Source organism: Mytilus edulis, chromosome 4, assembly GCF_963676685.1.
Source record: "Mytilus edulis chromosome 4, xbMytEdul2.2, whole genome shotgun sequence".
Lineage (NCBI taxonomy): Eukaryota > Metazoa > Mollusca > Bivalvia > Mytilida > Mytilidae > Mytilus > Mytilus edulis.
Window position 1 is genome coordinate 60,640,751 of NC_092347.1, and position 18,363 is coordinate 60,659,113.

At 31.8% G+C, this 18,363-nt stretch overlaps 1 protein-coding gene across 50 annotated transcripts in view; it reads left to right on the forward strand.

Annotated features, from left to right (window-relative positions):
* LOC139521940 (rho guanine nucleotide exchange factor 18-like) overlaps positions 1-18,363 on the forward strand; it is a 159,869-nt gene that overhangs the window by 80,547 nt on the left and 60,959 nt on the right. For 30 of the 50 annotated variants that reach the window (XM_071315706.1, XM_071315702.1, XM_071315709.1 and 27 more), the window contains 3 exons: positions 241-357; positions 2,256-2,355; positions 16,991-17,114. In XM_071315706.1, coding sequence (XP_071171807.1) covers positions 241-357; positions 2,256-2,355; positions 16,991-17,114 — 341 coding nt within the window. The remainder of the gene's footprint in view (positions 1-240; positions 358-2,255; positions 2,356-16,990; positions 17,115-18,363) is intronic. The other 20 variants (XM_071315714.1, XM_071315744.1, XM_071315722.1 and 17 more) reach the window with 1 other exon arrangement.

Here is an 18,363-nt window from a genome sequence, read left to right on the forward strand (position 1 = left end):
AACGATAAATGGTTGCTTACTAAAATCAATACCCTCTGAAATGCAATGTTCTTCAATACAACATATACATATCCACGAAAAGGGATTAAATCTACAGTATAAGAATTACCGAATAATTTTATCAACAAGCAGACTTTCAACTGACGGCCTGGAATTGTATTGTATGATTGCTTCTGTTAGTGAAAATAATATAGATATGCTGTTATAACATATGTATGCACACTTTATACTACATTATAGTGCTCAGTTCCGTCGTCAGCGGGAAATCGAGGAAGATGACGATGAAAATACAAACAGAATGCTGGCAGAAGATAGAAATAAGAAATCTAAACTTTCATTGTTAGATTTTCTTAATGAGTAAGTCGTGTGTTGTGTATTGGCAGCGCAAGTCACCATTTTCGAAGGCAAAGGAAATTTTGAATTTTTTATTCAAGTTTTAAAAATCTTATGCTTTCTTTCAGTTTAGATACATTTTCAAACCTTTTTAAATTCCAAACTAGATTTATCATTTCATATGAAAGTAGCAAAATTTGATTTTTGATTTTTAAGCATCCCTTAGTCTTGAAATGGTGCTTTAGGTGTGAAATGCTATTCAGGTGTGAAAACTTGTACTGTAGCTCTGATCAACGTGGAAGTATAAGAGATATATATGTAGCAGTTTCTTGACTGTATCTGTTAGCTTATTCTTTAGTATGTTTTGTTTCAGCTTCTGAAAATAAAGCTAATGTCTCCGTATATACCATTATGAGAATTCTTAAAAAAAAAAAAAATCTTGTGTCTGTTTGCCCTGTAAGTGTACAGCTTCATAAATCATGAATGAGTGCTATTCTGTTTGCAGTAACCTTTGCTGTCTTCAAAGCTCTGTCTCTTTTGCCATGTTCTGCTCAGTTGGTATAGAATTTATGTTTGCAAAAATAAAAACAACAGGAGCATATCCTTCATTCTGTGTGTCCAATTGAATTGTTTGGTATAAATATTGCTTGTTTACATGTCCCTCCTAGAATAAAAGTTTCACCCTTGAATCCAAAAAAAAAATTCCATGAATGTACAGTATGCAGTGCCAGCTTTTTTCTTGTTTCCATAAGACATTTTCAAACAGTATTTTTTTTGTCATATATTTTTATTTTTATTTTTAATGAATAATTACTTTTTGTTGATAAAGTTAAACAAGTTGTCTCCAACTATTCAAAATACAGTGAGTTTTAGTTACTTGACTGTAACATGAAAGAATGTTTAAGAACTATAGCCAATCTGGCTACTTTTAAAATGAATCTAAATATGTTGACATTGCTTAAACCTATGGAAAGTGGTCAGGGTGAAGTAGTATGAAGAAAATGTATAATGTGCAAGTTACGTGAAGTAAGAGAGGAATTCATGTAGCACTGTGTACATTTTTATCATTTACAAATACTTTTGTTTATTTTGCTTCTTCTTACAGATCATTTTATCCACCTCGCTTTTAGCTTGCTTCACTTACATCTAACATAATCACTACAACCGCTTAGATGCTTTTGTTTTATATTAAACTTCTATATAGAAAATGTTTAATTTTATTTTTTTACAGTGATTACATTTTTACATAAACAGACAGATAATTTATTTTGTAGCATGTATACTTCAAAATGACATATATAATTTTCATGCTGTTTTCCAATCTGTTAGTCCTAGAGAGAAATCCAAAATTAAAAAAAACTTAGAAAAAATAAAGATAAAAAACCCTTCAGGGAACCTGTGAGTCATAGGGATCATCCAATATTGTCTTCCTTAGAAAGACCAAATTCTAAAACACGTAGATTGAACCTTTATGACAAACCTACATTCTAACTGTTATCTCCTGAAACTCTTGAGTTGGAATCTGTTTATTCTAGAGAAGAAAAAAAAACAGGGAATTATATGAAAGAAGAAGAAGATCACAAATGTTAAACTGCTTTAATTCATCATATTCATGCACAGAATTTTGTGACAACTTTAGAATAATCACAAACAATATTTGAATTAATCAGAAAATTTCAAATTTTATGTTACTAAATGAAAATATCTGTTTCTGTAACCACATATTTAGAGAACAAACATTATTATTTGCTGTCTGACAAAAATTCTTCTAAACATAGAAGACTTTAGAAAGGTTTGAAAAAAAAAATGAATATATTAAAGTACCATCTATCTTGTAACTGTAATGAAATTTTTATAAAGCTCATTTTCCAGATATCTGTGGCTGGAAATAAATTATTTTAACTTATTTCTCACACTTTCAGCTCAAGTTTGAATGAAGAACAGAAATTAGCAAAGAAAGATGAGAAGAAAAGAAAAACAAGTGTCTTCTCTCGGATATCAAGTAGCTACAGAACCAAAAAGGTCAGTATATTTGATAGGTCTTCTGCAAAGTCAAAGTGTTGTAGGAAATTTATCAATTCTTGCCTCCTCAATTCCTGTTTTATATCAGACCATGGCTTCCTAACATGAACAGTTCGTTATCACTGCACAGATCCTTAAAACATAACACCCTTCATTGCAAAGATAGAATCGTGTCTCGAAAATTAAAAAAATGTAGAATCAATTTTTCAAGAATTATTAACTCTTTGTATAACTAGCCTGTCAACAATGAAGTTGTGAGTTTGAAAGTAGCAGGTGTTTGACTGCAATCTCACTTGACTAGGATTGCTAGTTTTCCTGTCTGTGGTTCTTTCAGTCCTCTTAAAAACCTGCTCAATATTTGAACTGTTTATTTGTTAAAGGGAGGTGGAAATGTTGCTTCACCAGGTGTTGAGTGTTTAAGCAATTGCACATTTACTGAAAAATCAGCTCTTTACATAAAAACTCATTAGAAATGAAATTATATGTTAGATACTATGTATAAATCATGTAAAGTAGACTAGCAAGATATAGATTAATTAGTATTGTTTATCATTTTGACGCATTGTTAACAGGAAAGAAAATCACAAACTGCACCGTTAATGTATCTGTTCTTTACTGATAGTTTTTGTTGACTGACATAATTACAAAATATATGTTAATTATGCAAGGAAACTGCTTTTAAACATCACAAAACACTTTCCAACTTTCATCTGATCCTAAATTGCATCAAAAAGAAAGATCAAATGTACTTCTATTAAGTAAATTTTCAAGCCAAGACCTCCTGGGAACAATGCCAGTAAGAGTTGTCTTTCTTTCCTCACCCTGAAAACAATCAATGTCTAATGAAACTCAACTTCTAACCTGTCAGGTTTTATCAGAACGAAAATAAAAGTGTTTCTTATCATCTTTAGCCAAATTAAATCAATAATTACATAATGATGAGTTGCACCTGAGCAAACATTTCTAAAGTCAGGTGCAAAGACATAGAACTTTCACTAAAGTAAACAAGGGAAGTGATAAAATATGCCAGGTGTACATATCCAACTGATTTGAGGTCAGTGGTTCTAACTTGGTTAAATTAATGGCTGCCAAAAACATTGGAAATCGGTTAAATTATACTTGTTGACTTTTTGATTAAATTATAAGTCGGTTAATTATTTAAGTGTGTAAATGAAGTTTTTCGTTAAATAAATAATAAGTGGAGGTGTGGGGGTGAGCATTGGAGAAACAGCAGTCTGAAAACACATTTAAAATTAAAACCCATGTAAACTCTTTACTATTAGGTGAGTGTTTATGCAAAAGGAAGAGCTCTAGTTTGCCCAAACTTGGGTATAATGAAACAGTTTTAGAAGTTTTATAACCATGGGCCTTTGTGACCTTTTAGCTCACCTAGCCCACTGTGCTATGAGATTTATTACCATCATTTGGGTCCATCTTTTGTTTTGCTTTACATATGGATTTTGCAATTATCTTTCTAAGACTTTCTGGTTCTTTATAATCTACATTATCTAAAGGCAAATACATGTGAAAACAGCCATTATTCAGTTTTATAATAACAAGAATAGGAAATTCTTCAATCTTTTTATTTCATAGTAACTTCATTGATAAATCAATACCTATTAAATAAGTTAGTATTGTCTCTTTATAGTAAAGAAAAAAAGAAGAAGAAACAGCCATTTGTAAATCATGTCTTTTAAAAACATGTCAAAATTGATTAATTTCACTTATTGATTGATTGATTGTTGGTTGCTTAATGTCCAGTGGCAAATATTTCATGCATATTCAGGACGAGAAAAAGTTCACAATAAATACAATACATCTGGGATGATGGTCATAGAAATTTGAACTGCCACCAGAAAAAGAGGGTATTTTGGATAGGAACCGAAATTTTGCCTTGCAACAGGCCACCTACGAACCCCTCAAAAAGTTGTTGCGAGGGTTCTTAACTTGCAAAGAGCGTGGCACTCTCTTTACACGAGGCATGGGATTTAATGTCCCCCTTCTGACTGGACGTGACTGCGAACTTGATACATCCCGCACAGCCAAACGGACGCCCCACTTCGGCAATCGTTTTACTGCCGGTTAGGAGAAGACCAAGTGACCATATTTCTATACCCCAGTCACCCTTGGGGTAAATTTCCCTTATAAAACTTATTTTATGCTGTAAAATATGTTTTGGGGTAGTGCAGCTTCTAGTAGACTAAAATAAGCGGCAATTAACAAGGTCTCAGACTTAAGTTAGTTTTGCATTTTTGTCTCACTTCAATGAAGTTTTGAAGGTTAAATTTAGGCCTAGCTGTTTAACCCATTCAAGGCGTATGATGGCTTAAGGCATCCCCTCGGTACCGCCGTTTGATGCCTGAAAGCATCCCCTTGCTACGGCTGTGAGATGCCTGAATACATACTTTCAGTTTTAATATCAGATCAATAACATGAAGCTGTTTAAACATTGACACATCTCATTTCAATGGAGATTATATGGCCCCCACCTCACATTCACAGTCTATAGACTTTGAAACTTGTATAGTTTGCATGTTAAAGTGCTTGATTAGGTCGGTTTATGGAAACTTCTAATAGTACCTCAATGATATTTGGTATGCAGCTGTATTATTATTGGCATAAATCATTTCTTTTGAGATTATTTTGCTATCCATCCTCAGTCTTCCATCCTCATGGGTCATTGATTTTGAACATTTTGCATAATTTTCATGTTAAAGTAACTGATACGTCTATTTTTGTTTCAACAAGCATTGTAGTATCAAAATTACAAACAGGCAGTCATATTTCTGTGTTAACAGTTAACCTTTTTTTAAACAAGAAGTTAGTTAGAAGGCCTAAAGCAAATATGTAAGAGTAAGATATAAATACTGGTATCTGACAGATTAATGTACATGTTTTGTGATTATCTATTAGGATGTTATTTGAGAGATTTATGATGTTCATGAATATTTTTTTTTATGCCAAAACATCCGACTTTTTTTAACCTTTTGGGAATTAGACACACATCTTGAGATTTAACAAGTATACCCCTTCCTCAACAGTTTCCTCATCTTTTGGGAGATTATAACCATGTGAAGTTTCGAAACCAAAATCTGCATGGTATGCATAAAATCAACTTCTCTTTCTCATGCTTTTGTTGTCTTTTGTATAAATATTTTTGCGTTTTACAAGTAATTTTACAGTTCTTTTTCTTTTTTTTATAATTTGTAGTTCTTTCTCTTCACATACAATGCATCTTAATAGTTAAAATTCAGAAGAAGAAAAAACAAGAATCCTGTTATATGACAGAATTCTGTGTGTTTATTTTGTTACCGGATTCTCAGAGCAATTCATTAATCTTTAATTTGTTATTATTGAATGGATACTCCAATCAAACAAGATAGACACTTATAAAAATATAAAATGTTAGTATTTTATAATGATTGTTTACTTTGATTCCTGGTGCAGAAGGTGGTGATGAACTTAGAGGATGTTGTACATGTTGTACTGGTTCACTTAATGGTAAAAACCATCATTTCCTCATAAAAATTCTGTTGGTATCTTTGCTTATTGACCCCCTGTAGATTTTTGCAAAACATTCTAAAAGAAAGAAAGAAAGAAAGAATGAAGTCTGGTCATGTTTACTCTATGGTTAAGCAATATCTTGGTTGGACCCAAACTTTTTTTGTATTCTGTGTTCTACATGGTTCAAGTTGGCAAAGTTGTATAATATTTGATAGGTTTTTTACCCCTGTCCGTTAGTCTGTTAGTCATATTGATTGTAAGATGTTAACTCAATTACTTTATGTCAGATTGTACAACCAGAGTTTGTTATATGGTCACATACCATGAGGAGAAGATCTATAATGATCTCTAAACAGCTTTAGGGGTCAACTCTATTACCACTAAAATGGACCTTTTTCGTCTGGTTACCCTCTTATTTTATCTATGCATTTTAATGAGGGCAAATTCAAAGGTCACTTCTTTAACAAGCTCAAATTTCTCTGGTCAAAAGAAATGGAGATGTGGTCCTTTATAGCTTGCTGTTTGGTGTGAGCCAAACTCAATGTTGAAGAATGTACGTACTGTGATCTTTTATGGTTTAATTTTACAAATTGTGACTTGGATGAGAGAGTTGTCTCATTTGCACTCATACCACATCTTCTTACATCTACATAAAATGTCTGGAAGATCCCTATTGGTTTTGAAGCAATTGGTCACTTACAGGCTCTTCCCCATTGATATTGAGAAAGATGATTCAAATCTACATTGTGCACAAACTGATAAAAGTTGTAAATTCTGAATTTAGAGCTCTCCTTTAAGGGAGTAGACCTTGGTTCAGGGAGATAGCTCTTTAAATCAGTTAAGCGTTTGTAAAAGTCAAGTTCATCAATGTATTTTAAGCATTTACTTGAAACAGATTGAAAATAGTCTATGTAACCTAGAAGCTTAGAATATATTTTTGAAAATGGTTGACACAAATGTACTGATGATTTTAAGAGTTATTTCCCTTAACCTAGGTCTACCTCCTTAAATCTCATCTAAAGTCATTGACACCAAGATCTTTGATTCAGAAAGGTTTTTTTTGTACCTATTACAAAATTACAAAGTATTATATTTCTTTGCATTGTGCTGCACAATGAAAGTCATGATTTAGGTGCAGATGAGCAGAACATTGATCTTAATCAGCTGACGAATCAAAACATGATCCCCATCACTGTCATGTTACCCATGATCCTCTATTCTTGTCATGTTTCCTATCAGTCATTCATAGAAAAAACTATTGTTTTCATGTGACTAATAGTGATATATATTATATATAAGTATTATTACTTATATTAAGTAATTGGCAACAAGTGTCTGGTACTGCACACCTTTGTCTTAGGTAGTGTATAAATATGTGGGAGTCGATTTGTTTGCCAGAACAATTTCTTTTGTTTACATTGTATTGAACCATTGGCATTCCATTACAAACCAGCCATGAGAGTCACTGTAGTCCTTTGTTAACATTGTATTGAACCATTGGTATTCCATTAGAAACCAGGCATGAGAGTCACTGTAGTCCTTTGTTAACATTGTATTGAACCATTGGTATTCCATTACAAACCAGCCATGAGAGTCAATGTAGTCCTTTGTTTACATTGTATTGAACCATTGGCATTCCATTACAAACCAGCCATGAGAGTCACTGTAGTCCTTTGTTTACATTGTATTGAACCATTGGCATTCCATTACAAACCAGCCATGAGAGTCACTGTAGTCCTTTGTTAACATTGTATTGAACCATTGGTATTCCATTACAAACCAGCCATGAGAGTCACTGTAGTCCTTTGTTAACATTGTATTGAACCATTGGTATTCCATTACAAACCAGCCATGAGAGTCACTGTAGTCCTTTGTTTACATTGTATTGAACCATTGGCATTCCATTACAAACCAGCCATGAGAGTCACTGTAGTCCTTTGTTAACATTGTATTGAACCATTGGTATTCCATTAGAAACCAGCCATGAGAGTCACTGTAGTCCTTTGTTAACATTGTATTGAACCATTGGTATTCCATTAGAAACCAGCCATGAGAGTCACTGTAGTCCTTTGTTAACATTGTATTGAACCATTAGTATTCCATTAGAAACCAGGCATGAGAGTCACTGTAGTCCTTTGTTAACATTGTATTGAACCATTAGTATTCCATTAGAAACCAGCCATGAGAGTCACTGTAGTCCTTTGTTAACATTGTATTGAACCATTGGTATTCCATTAGAAACCAGCCATGAGAGTCACTGTAGTCCTTTGTTAACATTGTATTGAACCATTAGTATTCCATTAGAAACCAGGCATGAGAGTCACTGTAGTCCTTTGTTAACATTGTATTGAACCATTAGTATTCCATTAGAAACCAGCCATGAGAGTCACTGTAGTCCTTTGTTAACATTGTATTGAACCATTAGTATTCCATTAGAAACCAGGCATGAGAGTCACTGTAGTCCTTTTCTACTAATTGGTATCAGTATTTATAATAGAAATAAGTATTTTTGTGCTGACATTTACGTTTCTCTGGAATTTCAGGTGTGAATGAATTCAGTTTGTTTTTGTTATTGCAGATGAACCTTAAAACCAGTGTATGCAAAAAATAGCAAAATAAACTGAGGATGCCTTAACACATTTTTGTTCAAAACAATGCTATGATCTGTCTTAAATGTTTTCTTAGTCTTGAATGCCTCCATATGACTCCAGATGAAGAACAAGAATAAAATCCCTATACATTTTGTTTGGGTTTTGTTAAGTGCTACAAGATCATGAATCAATGCATAATAACCAAGCTGTTGTCCTAAAAAAAAATATCACTAGGACCTCTGTCATTTAAAAGTTCAGTAAAGCTTCAGTCCATGTAAGAAATGAACCTTGTTTTCCCTCCTATCTAAACACCAGTTTGTAGCACAAAGTTTAAAGCTTTTATAAGAGTATGTATACGCAAGTAAAGATCTAATTTACCCTCATTCCAATAAGTAAGATCTAGATATAAAAGACCTTGTAATTTTTAGTCAGGACAAGCACTTGGTCGAATAAGCAAGATTTGTTTTTATTTTTTTCATTTATATAACTGTTTTTTTCCCACTGTTTCCTCCAAAAAGACTGGTTGTAAATTGTTCGGTGACCTTTTGTTGGTCACTTCTATGTAATTTGGTCTCCGGAAGAAAGTTGTCTCAATAATACCACATCTTCTCATTTTTATATTGGCACTAAATCTTGGTTGATTTCCATAACTTGATTAGTGTTGTCATGGATCACAAAAATAATTTCTATTTAAATCAGTTTTTGCACTGTAACTTTATACCTGTCATCTTGCTGTTTCATCTGATAAAAAGTAAATATTATTCTCTGAACCAGATCCTGTTAAAAAGTAGTACTTATCTTTAGTAAGCTCCATGATAATTATCTTCTTGTCAGGTTATTAAGTGTAAGTAATGTGTTAATAAGTGATTGTTTATTTACAAACAGAAGTCTTCTTCAGGTGTCTTCTCCCACACTGAGAGGTAGAACAGCTGCTTACATAAAATTTACAAAGTGTTCTAAGCACCAACATGTTTTTTTTACCACAGATATGTTTCTAAACATGCTGTGGGGGTGTTATGGGCAGGTTTTAATATGGATGTACCTTCTTTTATGGAGTAACACATGTTTATTAGGTACAGAAACAAGAGGAGACAAATACAAATGTCCTGACTGCATGTCACAGCCGTATGATTAGTAGAATTTCGTCATTAATGTTAGTACATATTTTAATGCTCAATTAGAAGTCTATTGAGGCTGTACCTGAAGTGCTGAGCATGTTTTAGGTACATTATACTTAGTCTGTACAAAGTATGTAGAACTTGAATGATCAAAGGGGATACATAGATAGTGTTAGGCTTCTTTGTTTAGACAATACAGACATGCCAAAGATGAATCCAAAAACATTAGTACTAGAAATGAGTGAAGGGGCTAAGTGCTGCATGGGAAGATCTTATTTAGTTTTAATGGTCTAAACTTGCCGTACTTGAAAATAGACAGGTTATTGTGTCCTCCAAACTAGTTCAAGTACAGTAAAAATCTATAATGTAACAGGTATGGTCTGGTTAAAACAACTAAGGAACTAAATACTGGTACAATGAATCTGAGTACCAAATCAAGTATGTATAGTCAATTATGCATCTCATCTTTATAGGACTAAAAAGACAGTAAATGTCTCTAAAGATGGTCATGTATTGTATTTGATTTATACCCAATCCAAATCTTACTTTTCAGATTTTTAAAAAACGTAAAAAACATAGGATCAGAAAGGTACATTTTATAAAATATAAAATCTCCACTACATCTGGAATGGTTTGTACTCAACTGAGAGTACAAAATATAACAAATTTATTCTTTCATCTTGAATGGTTTGTACTCAACTTAAATAACTGAGTACAAAATATAACAAACTGATACTACCATCTTGAATGGTTTGTTCTGAAATAACTGAGTACTCTTTATAATAGACTGATTCTTCTATCTTGAAGGTTGGTACTCAATTGAAATCACTGAGTACAAAATATAGCAAACTGATTTTTACATCTTGAAGGTTTGTACTGAACTGAAATAACTGAGTACAAAATATAACAAACTGATTTTTCCATCCTGAAGGTTTGTATTCAACTGAAATAACTGAGTACAAAATATAACAAACTGATTTTTCCATCCTGAAGGTTTGTACTCAACTGAAATAACTGAGTAAAAAATATAACAAACTGATTTTTCTATCTTGGAGTTTGTACTCAACTGAAATCACTGAGTTCAAAATAAAACAAACTGATTCTTCAATCTTGAAGGTTTGTACTCAACTGAAATAACTGAGTACAAAATATAACAAACTGATTTTTTATACCACCGCAAAATTTGAAAAAATTTTCGTCGTATATTGCTATCACGTTGGCGTCGTCGTCTGCGTCGTCGTCGTTCTCGTCGTCGTCCGAATACTTTTAGTTTTCGCACTCTAACTTTAGTAAAAGTGAATGGAAATCTATGAAATTTTAACACAAGGTTTATGACCACATAAGGAAGGTTGGTATTGATTTTGGGAGTTTTGGTCCCAACATTTTAGGAATTAGGGGCCAAAAAGGGCCCAAATAAGCATTTTCTTGGTTTTCGCACTATAACTTTAGTTTAAGTTAATAGAAATCTATGAAATTTTGACACAAGGTTTATGACCACAAAAGAACGGTTGGGATTGATTTTGGGAGTTTTGGTTTCAACAGTTTAGGAATTAGGGGCCAAAAAAGGGCCCAAATAAGCATTATTCTTGGTTTTCGCACAATAACTTTAGTTTAAGTAAATAGAAATCAATGAAATTTAAACACAATGTTAATGACTACAAAAGGAAGGTTGGTATTGATTTTGAGAGTTTAGGTCCCAACAGATTAGGAATTAGGGGCCAAAAAGGGACCCAAATAAGCATTTTTCTTGGTTTTCGCACCATAACGTTAGTATAAGTAAATAGAAATCTATGAAATTTAAACACAAGGTTTATGACCATAAAAGGAAGGTTGGTATTGATTTTGGGAGTTTTGGTCCCAACAGAATAAGGGGCCCAAAGGGTCCAAAATTAAACTTTGTTTGATTTCATCAAAATTGAATAATTGGGGTTCTTTGATATGCCGAATCTAACTGTCATGACTGTGTATGTAGATTCTTAACTTTTGGTCCCGTTTTCAAATTGGTCTACATTAAGGTCCAAAGGGTCCAAAATTAAACTTAGTTTGATTTTGACAAAAAATGAATCAGTTAGGTTCTTTGATATGCTGAATCTAAAAATGTACTTAGATTCTTGATTATTGGCCCAGTTTTCAAGTTTGTCCAAATCGGGGTCCAAAATTAAACTTTGTTTGATTTCATCAAAAATTGAATAAATGGGGTTCTTTGATATACCAAATCTAACTGTATGTAGATTCTTCATTTTTGGTCCTGTTTTCAAATTGGTCTACACTAAAGTCCAAAGGGTCCAAAATTAAACTTAGTCTGATTTTAACAAAAATTGAAATCTTGGGGTTCTTTGATATGCTGAATCCAAAAATGTACTTAGATTTTTTATTATGGGCCCAGTTTTCAAGTGGGTCCAAATCAGGATCTAAAATTATTATATTAAGTATTGTGCAATAGCAAGTCTTTTCAATTGCACAGTATTGCGCAATGGCAAGAAATATCTAATTGCACAATATTGTGAAATAGCAAATTTTTTTTTAATTAGAGTTATCTTTCTTTGTCCAGAATAGTAAGCAAGAAATATCTAATTGCAAAATATTGTGCAATAGCAAGATTTTTTTTTAATTGGAGTTATCTTTCTTTGTCCAGAATCAACTTTAATCTTTGTTATACACAATATACAATGTATATTCACTTTTTACTACCAACTGATTAATTAAAATAATCTTTACCATTCAGTGATAACAAGCAGTTTTTTTACATCTTAATATTTTATGATGTATTTAAATGAGTAGTTATTGTTGCAAACTCCATTAGAAATTTTAATTGAGATTAGTTTTGGAATAAGGGAAAGGGGGATGTGATTAAAAAAATTGGGTTCAATTTTTCTCATTTGAAATTTCATAAATAAAAAGAAAATTTCTTCAAACATTTTTTTGAGAGGATTAATATTCAACAGCATAGTGAATTGCTCTAAGAGAAAACAAAAATTTTAAGTTCATTAGAACACATTCATTCTGTGACAGAAACCTATGCTGTGTCAACTATTTAATCACAATCCAAATTTAGAGCTGAATCCAGCTTGAATGTTGTGTCCATACTTGTTCTATCTTGGAGTTTGTACTCAACTGAAATCACTGAGTTCAAAATAAAACAAACTGATTCTTCCATCTTGAATGGTTTGTTCTGAAATAACTGAGTACTTTGTATAATAGACTGATTCTTCTATCTTGAAGGTTGGTACTCAACTGAAATAATGAGTACAAAATATAATAAACTGATTCTTCCATCTTGAACAATTTGTTCTCCACTGAGACTGAATTGTCATGAAATTTATAAATTGAATATTTCAAGTTCATATACAATGGTTTTAATCTCACAAACCATGTTTTTGAAGCAGATGTACTTTTTTTGTCTTAAACCTGCACAGACAGACACCATTCAAAAGTGTGATACAGAAAGACAAGAGAGTAATTTAAAGTGGCGTAAATCATATTTGTCTTTACTTTTCTGCACTTCAATACTTTATCTTATTACCTGATACTAACACCACCGCTAATCTGAAAATAATGTAATTTATGAATGAAGAAATTATAGTGCACTTTTTACTCTCTTCAAAGTCTTGGCAGAAGTCTTAAAATCGGAAGAAGAAATATGCAAAAACCGTCTTTCTATGATCATGATTTTGAGATTTAGTAACCCCTTTGACTTGCTAAAAGAGAGATCTTGCAAAAAGTACTGATAATTTTTATGTATATTTATAGTGCACATGTTCAGCTTTGATGTTTTAAAATAAGAAAAAAAACACTGCTGATAACCAGATATTAGAATATCAAATTTTTCAAAATCACTATCTTAACATCTCAACTATTCTGTACTGAAAAATCCTTAAAACATATTACAGTATTTAAATGTAAGCTTAGAGAACAATTTATCAAATATACTATAGGGTCTTAGTTTCATCCTGTCTTATACCACTTTGTGAGCTTAATTTGACACTCTCTTTGGTTCCATGTTTTTGTATAGAACTTGGAAATCTTCTGGACATTGATTTTGAAATGGATTGTCAGAATGGAATATTCTTGTATTGTAATTACCTAATCTAGTTTCTGAGTATTTGAACTACATAAAATTTATTTAAAATTGTCTTTTGAAGCAATTTTTATGAAACCATTCTTATGACAAAGTCTGTCTGGTAGATTTTTGCAAATTAATTTGTAATGAATGGTACCACATTGGCTGGCTTCCAGGTCACATGATATTGATACCAGTGGCGGATCCAGAGGGGGGGTTCCGGGGGTCCGCACCCCCCCTTTATTTTGGCCGATCAATGCATTTGAATCGGGACATATGTTTGCACCCCCCTGCACCCCCCCTTTGCCCTGGGCTAGCACCCCCCCTTTCGAAAATTCCTGCATCCGCCACTGGATACATGGGATGTCTTGTGATTTACTGCTTGGTTTCTTTTGTATTTGTCTGTCTGCATGTTTTTGTATTGTAGATGACTAAAGCAACATTAGTAACATATGATACTTTTCAAGAAGATCCCTCAAATATTAAAACGTCCACACTTCATAATTTTATCTCTTAATTTATACTTTAAAGTATTTTAAAAATTTCCTACAAATTTTGAAATGAAAATTAAGTTGCTATTTATGATGAGTTTTGTACTGGACAAACCACATTTTCTGTTTTCTAATTTGGAAAAAAATGATAATAAATATATCAAAATGTATGCTAGAAATTGTAACCAACTCTATCAATATATACAAAATATGCTGTACTCAGCAGATTGTCTCAACACTCAGCAGAGCAGATTAATTGAACCAATCTACCCCAAAGTCAAACCATCTTAACCTAAACAAAAACCCACACATAATTATTGTAAAATTGTAAATATTTCTGGCAAAGTATCGAGAAAATTTGGGTAAATGAGAACTTGTAGAGTGCAGTAAAGACTTTTGATTTAAGTATGAGGGTTACAAGCTTTTCTTGGCAGCAAAGTGAAAGTAGGATGCAACATATGTTTGTGATGCCAGATCTCTATTTCAGAATAAAATGTTGTTGTCATTGGCATTTCTGACAAGGAAATGAAACTGACTAGATGGAAATATACATTTTTGTAAAAATCATTCTCTGACTATAAGGTTTAGCATTTTTTTTTCAGAAGTATTAACTTGATATTTGATTTTGTGGACTATAAGTGAATATTTCTGAATTTTTTGATATATTGACTGATTTGGAAAAAAAAAGGATTTATGCAGAAATTACTGCGTTTGATCGTAAGATAGTTATCATTTTATTGGCTTGTGACTTTGTGATTGGATAGTACAACAAAGATTGCAGACTTTTTTACTACTAATGATAATGCTGTTCTAAAATTAACTTTTTGTGCTTCTATCAGAATGTGATTTTTGTAGCTTTAAGACAGTTGTGCTCTTTTGTGATAATATTATATTTGTTTCTTGGATTTATTTATGTTTTGAGTTTATTATTTACATTTGGAATATGATGGTAATTGTCTCCTTACAAAACCGCTTTCATAAAAGTGCAACCCTTCCCAGAGTAAGTTATTTATCAGTTTTATTTAATAATTGCTGTACAAGATTGTATGGTTTATTGACTTTAATATAAAAACAATTATTCTTTCAATATTTTTAATCTTAATTGATCATGTTTTCCTAATTCTTAAAACATAATGAGATTTTTGAAATTAGCTTTTGTTAAGATTAATTTGAATTGATTCTATTATTTAATTATTGAAATTAACTTTTGAGAAGATTAATTTGAAACGATTTCATTATTTAAAATTAAGTACAGTGTTGTTTTTGGTATAGACTCCTGTAAACCAACTAATTTTCCAAAGCAATTTATTCAGTTGTTTTTTGCAAAGTAGGAAAATAACATTAACATGTACAAATTGTTGAAAAATTCTTCTCTTGCATACAATGAAAGATAGAAATGATAAAAATCAGCTACCTGAAAGTCACCTAGAAATGCTATTTGAGAAAATAGTATCCACTGATATAAGTTGCTTTACAGTAAACCAAAAGATATTTAAAGTTATAATGTAGGATAGGCTCTTTGGAGACTTTGGGATTAAATTTTTGTTCCTGCAGAAGGTCAATTTCAGTGAATATTTAAAATAAAAAAGTTAGTTCAGTTGCATCCATGCATATCTATATGCAGTGGCGGATCCAGGAATATTTTCATAAGTGGGGGCCCACTGACTTCCTAAGAGGGGGGCCACTCCAGTCACGCTTCAGTGATTCCCTATATAAGCAACCAATTTTTTTTCCAAAAAGGTGGGGCTCGATCCCCCTGCCCCCCCTATGTAATATTTTGCCTTTAGTTTTATTCTCTGTATATGTGTAACTTTTTTTGTCACATATTTTTCCATGTTCATGTCTTGCTACTATAGCTCTGTGAAGATTGGTTTCTGGTTTAGAAAGGGTTTAACTTAAAACCTGTGTTACTGTTTCTTCACATTTACAGATCACTAGACACTCTTCAACAATGAGCAAAGACAGAAAGTCTTTAATCAAAACCCACAGTGCTAAATCAAATAAATTAAGCACTGGTGAGTAAGACCTTCCATGTTATAATTACTAAGCATATACATACGGTGAAGGCTATTCAGATAGTAGCATTAGTACTAAGTGATATAATAATATAAGACATATCAATTATAGATAACAGCTGGGGTAATATACTTTGCCAACAAAGTAATTTGTACTTTATAGTTAGTGCTTTTGAACTCTTTTCTCTGCAATTTGCCATCTCAGAATTTGATTGATTGTGGTAAATTGTATTACTAAATTGTACATGTACAATAGATAAAAGCAGATTTGGTATGAGTGCCGATGAGACAACTCTCCATCATAGTCACAATTTGTAAAACTAAATCATTATAGGTCAAAGTATAGCCTTCAACACTAAGCATTGGCTTACATGGAACAACAAGCTATAAAGGACCCTCAAAATTACTAGTGTAAAATCATTTAAGATGGTCCCCAACACTACTTTGACCCTTTGAAAAGAAATATGAAAATTTTAAAAATTTTGAACCAACCGTTTTATCAGAAAAATTACACTGGTTATATAGCAGTTTGACAAACACTCATTTTGATCATTGAGAAGCTTAATATCCCTTTTACAACACAACGTAATTAAAACGTTTAGCTGATTTTACAGAGTTTTCTCCCTGTAGTGTTAGGTACCACCTTAAACTGGAAAACCAACACTCTAATCTATATTAAAAACGAGAAACAATCTATATAAAAATGAATAGAGTGTTAGACTATGGTTTGATATCCATTGTTAAGGAAATTTTTAGGATATATTAGACCTTTTGATATTTTGGCCTTTGAAAATATTACCCAGATTGTATTTGATTCTTGAATTGAAAATTTAATAAATTTTTTTTCTATTTCCAGCATAAAGACAAGGAAGGTAAAGGGAAGAATACACATCAGTTTGTGTCTGTATCCGTCAGTAACTCTACACCATGTGCTGTTTGTAACAAATCTATGGCTAATAAGTTAGCCCTTAGATGTGAAAGTAAGTCGTCTATAATCATTATAATAAGAAAGAGCAGTTCACATACTGTGGTTTCATTTAATTTCATGGATAGACACCAAAAAAAAATGTATATTTTGTGGCTTTGCCAAAATCTCTACAATATTATGTAAATTTATCCTTCATTGAAAGTTTAAATTTGTGCTTCATGTATACCAAAGAAATCTATGAAAATTTGGTATGAATAATAATGAAAAATGAAAAAGTAAAATCACAAAAATACTGAACTTGGAGAAAAATTCCAAAAGGAAAGTCCCTGATCAAATGGCAAAATCAAAAGCTCAAACACATCAAACTAAAAAAGACAACAACTGTAATATCCCTGACTCGGTACATGCATTTACTTATGTAGAAAATTGTGAATTAAACCTGAGTTTATAGCTAGCTAAACCTCTCACCTGTATGACAGTCATTTAAAATTCCATTATATTGATGAAGATGTGTAAACAAAACAAACAGACATAATAGGTAAATATGTCAAAAATAGGGGTACAAGCAGTCATTGTTGTGTTATTATCTTAGAATTCACAGTTATAGGGAAACACAGGAACTATGTTGCCAAAAGAACTGATATCAAATGAAAATAAAAGGTATCAACCTAATAACGTAAGGATGACAAATTATTCACATTTAACCTAATAAAATTAGACCTACTTTGGACTGAAGATTTTATACAGATTAGAAAAATGTTGTATATGTTCATTTTACACATGTTAAATGTAAATTACCTACCTTTACATACTTTCTTTACTATTTACTAACAGATTCTAAGTCAATGCTGTCATTGATAGAAAGCATTATCTTGTTGTCTGCATTAGCCCTCTTGCTTTCAATTATTTAAGTTTTATTTTTCTATTCCACAAACATAAAGAAAATAAAGCTGATATGAAAACCAGTTTACAGACTTTCCATAATCATTGTATGTCCTATTGCAAAAGCTCAGTGAAAAGTTGTTTCTGGTTTAGGCAGGGTTTGTTTAAACCAATTTTACAATATCTGCACATTTTCAAATCACTATATAGTCTTCAAAAATGGGTAAAGACTTAAAGTTTATTCATTTTAGCCCCAACTGTTACTAAGAATGAACCTACTTTTTGATGAAAAGATATAATGTATAATAAATGAAAACAAGAGAAAAAAAAGTTTTGATTGTTATAGCATATGTATAGCATCCACACAGTATTAAACATCAGAAAAACTTTACAATTTTATTTGATTTTTTTCATTTAAG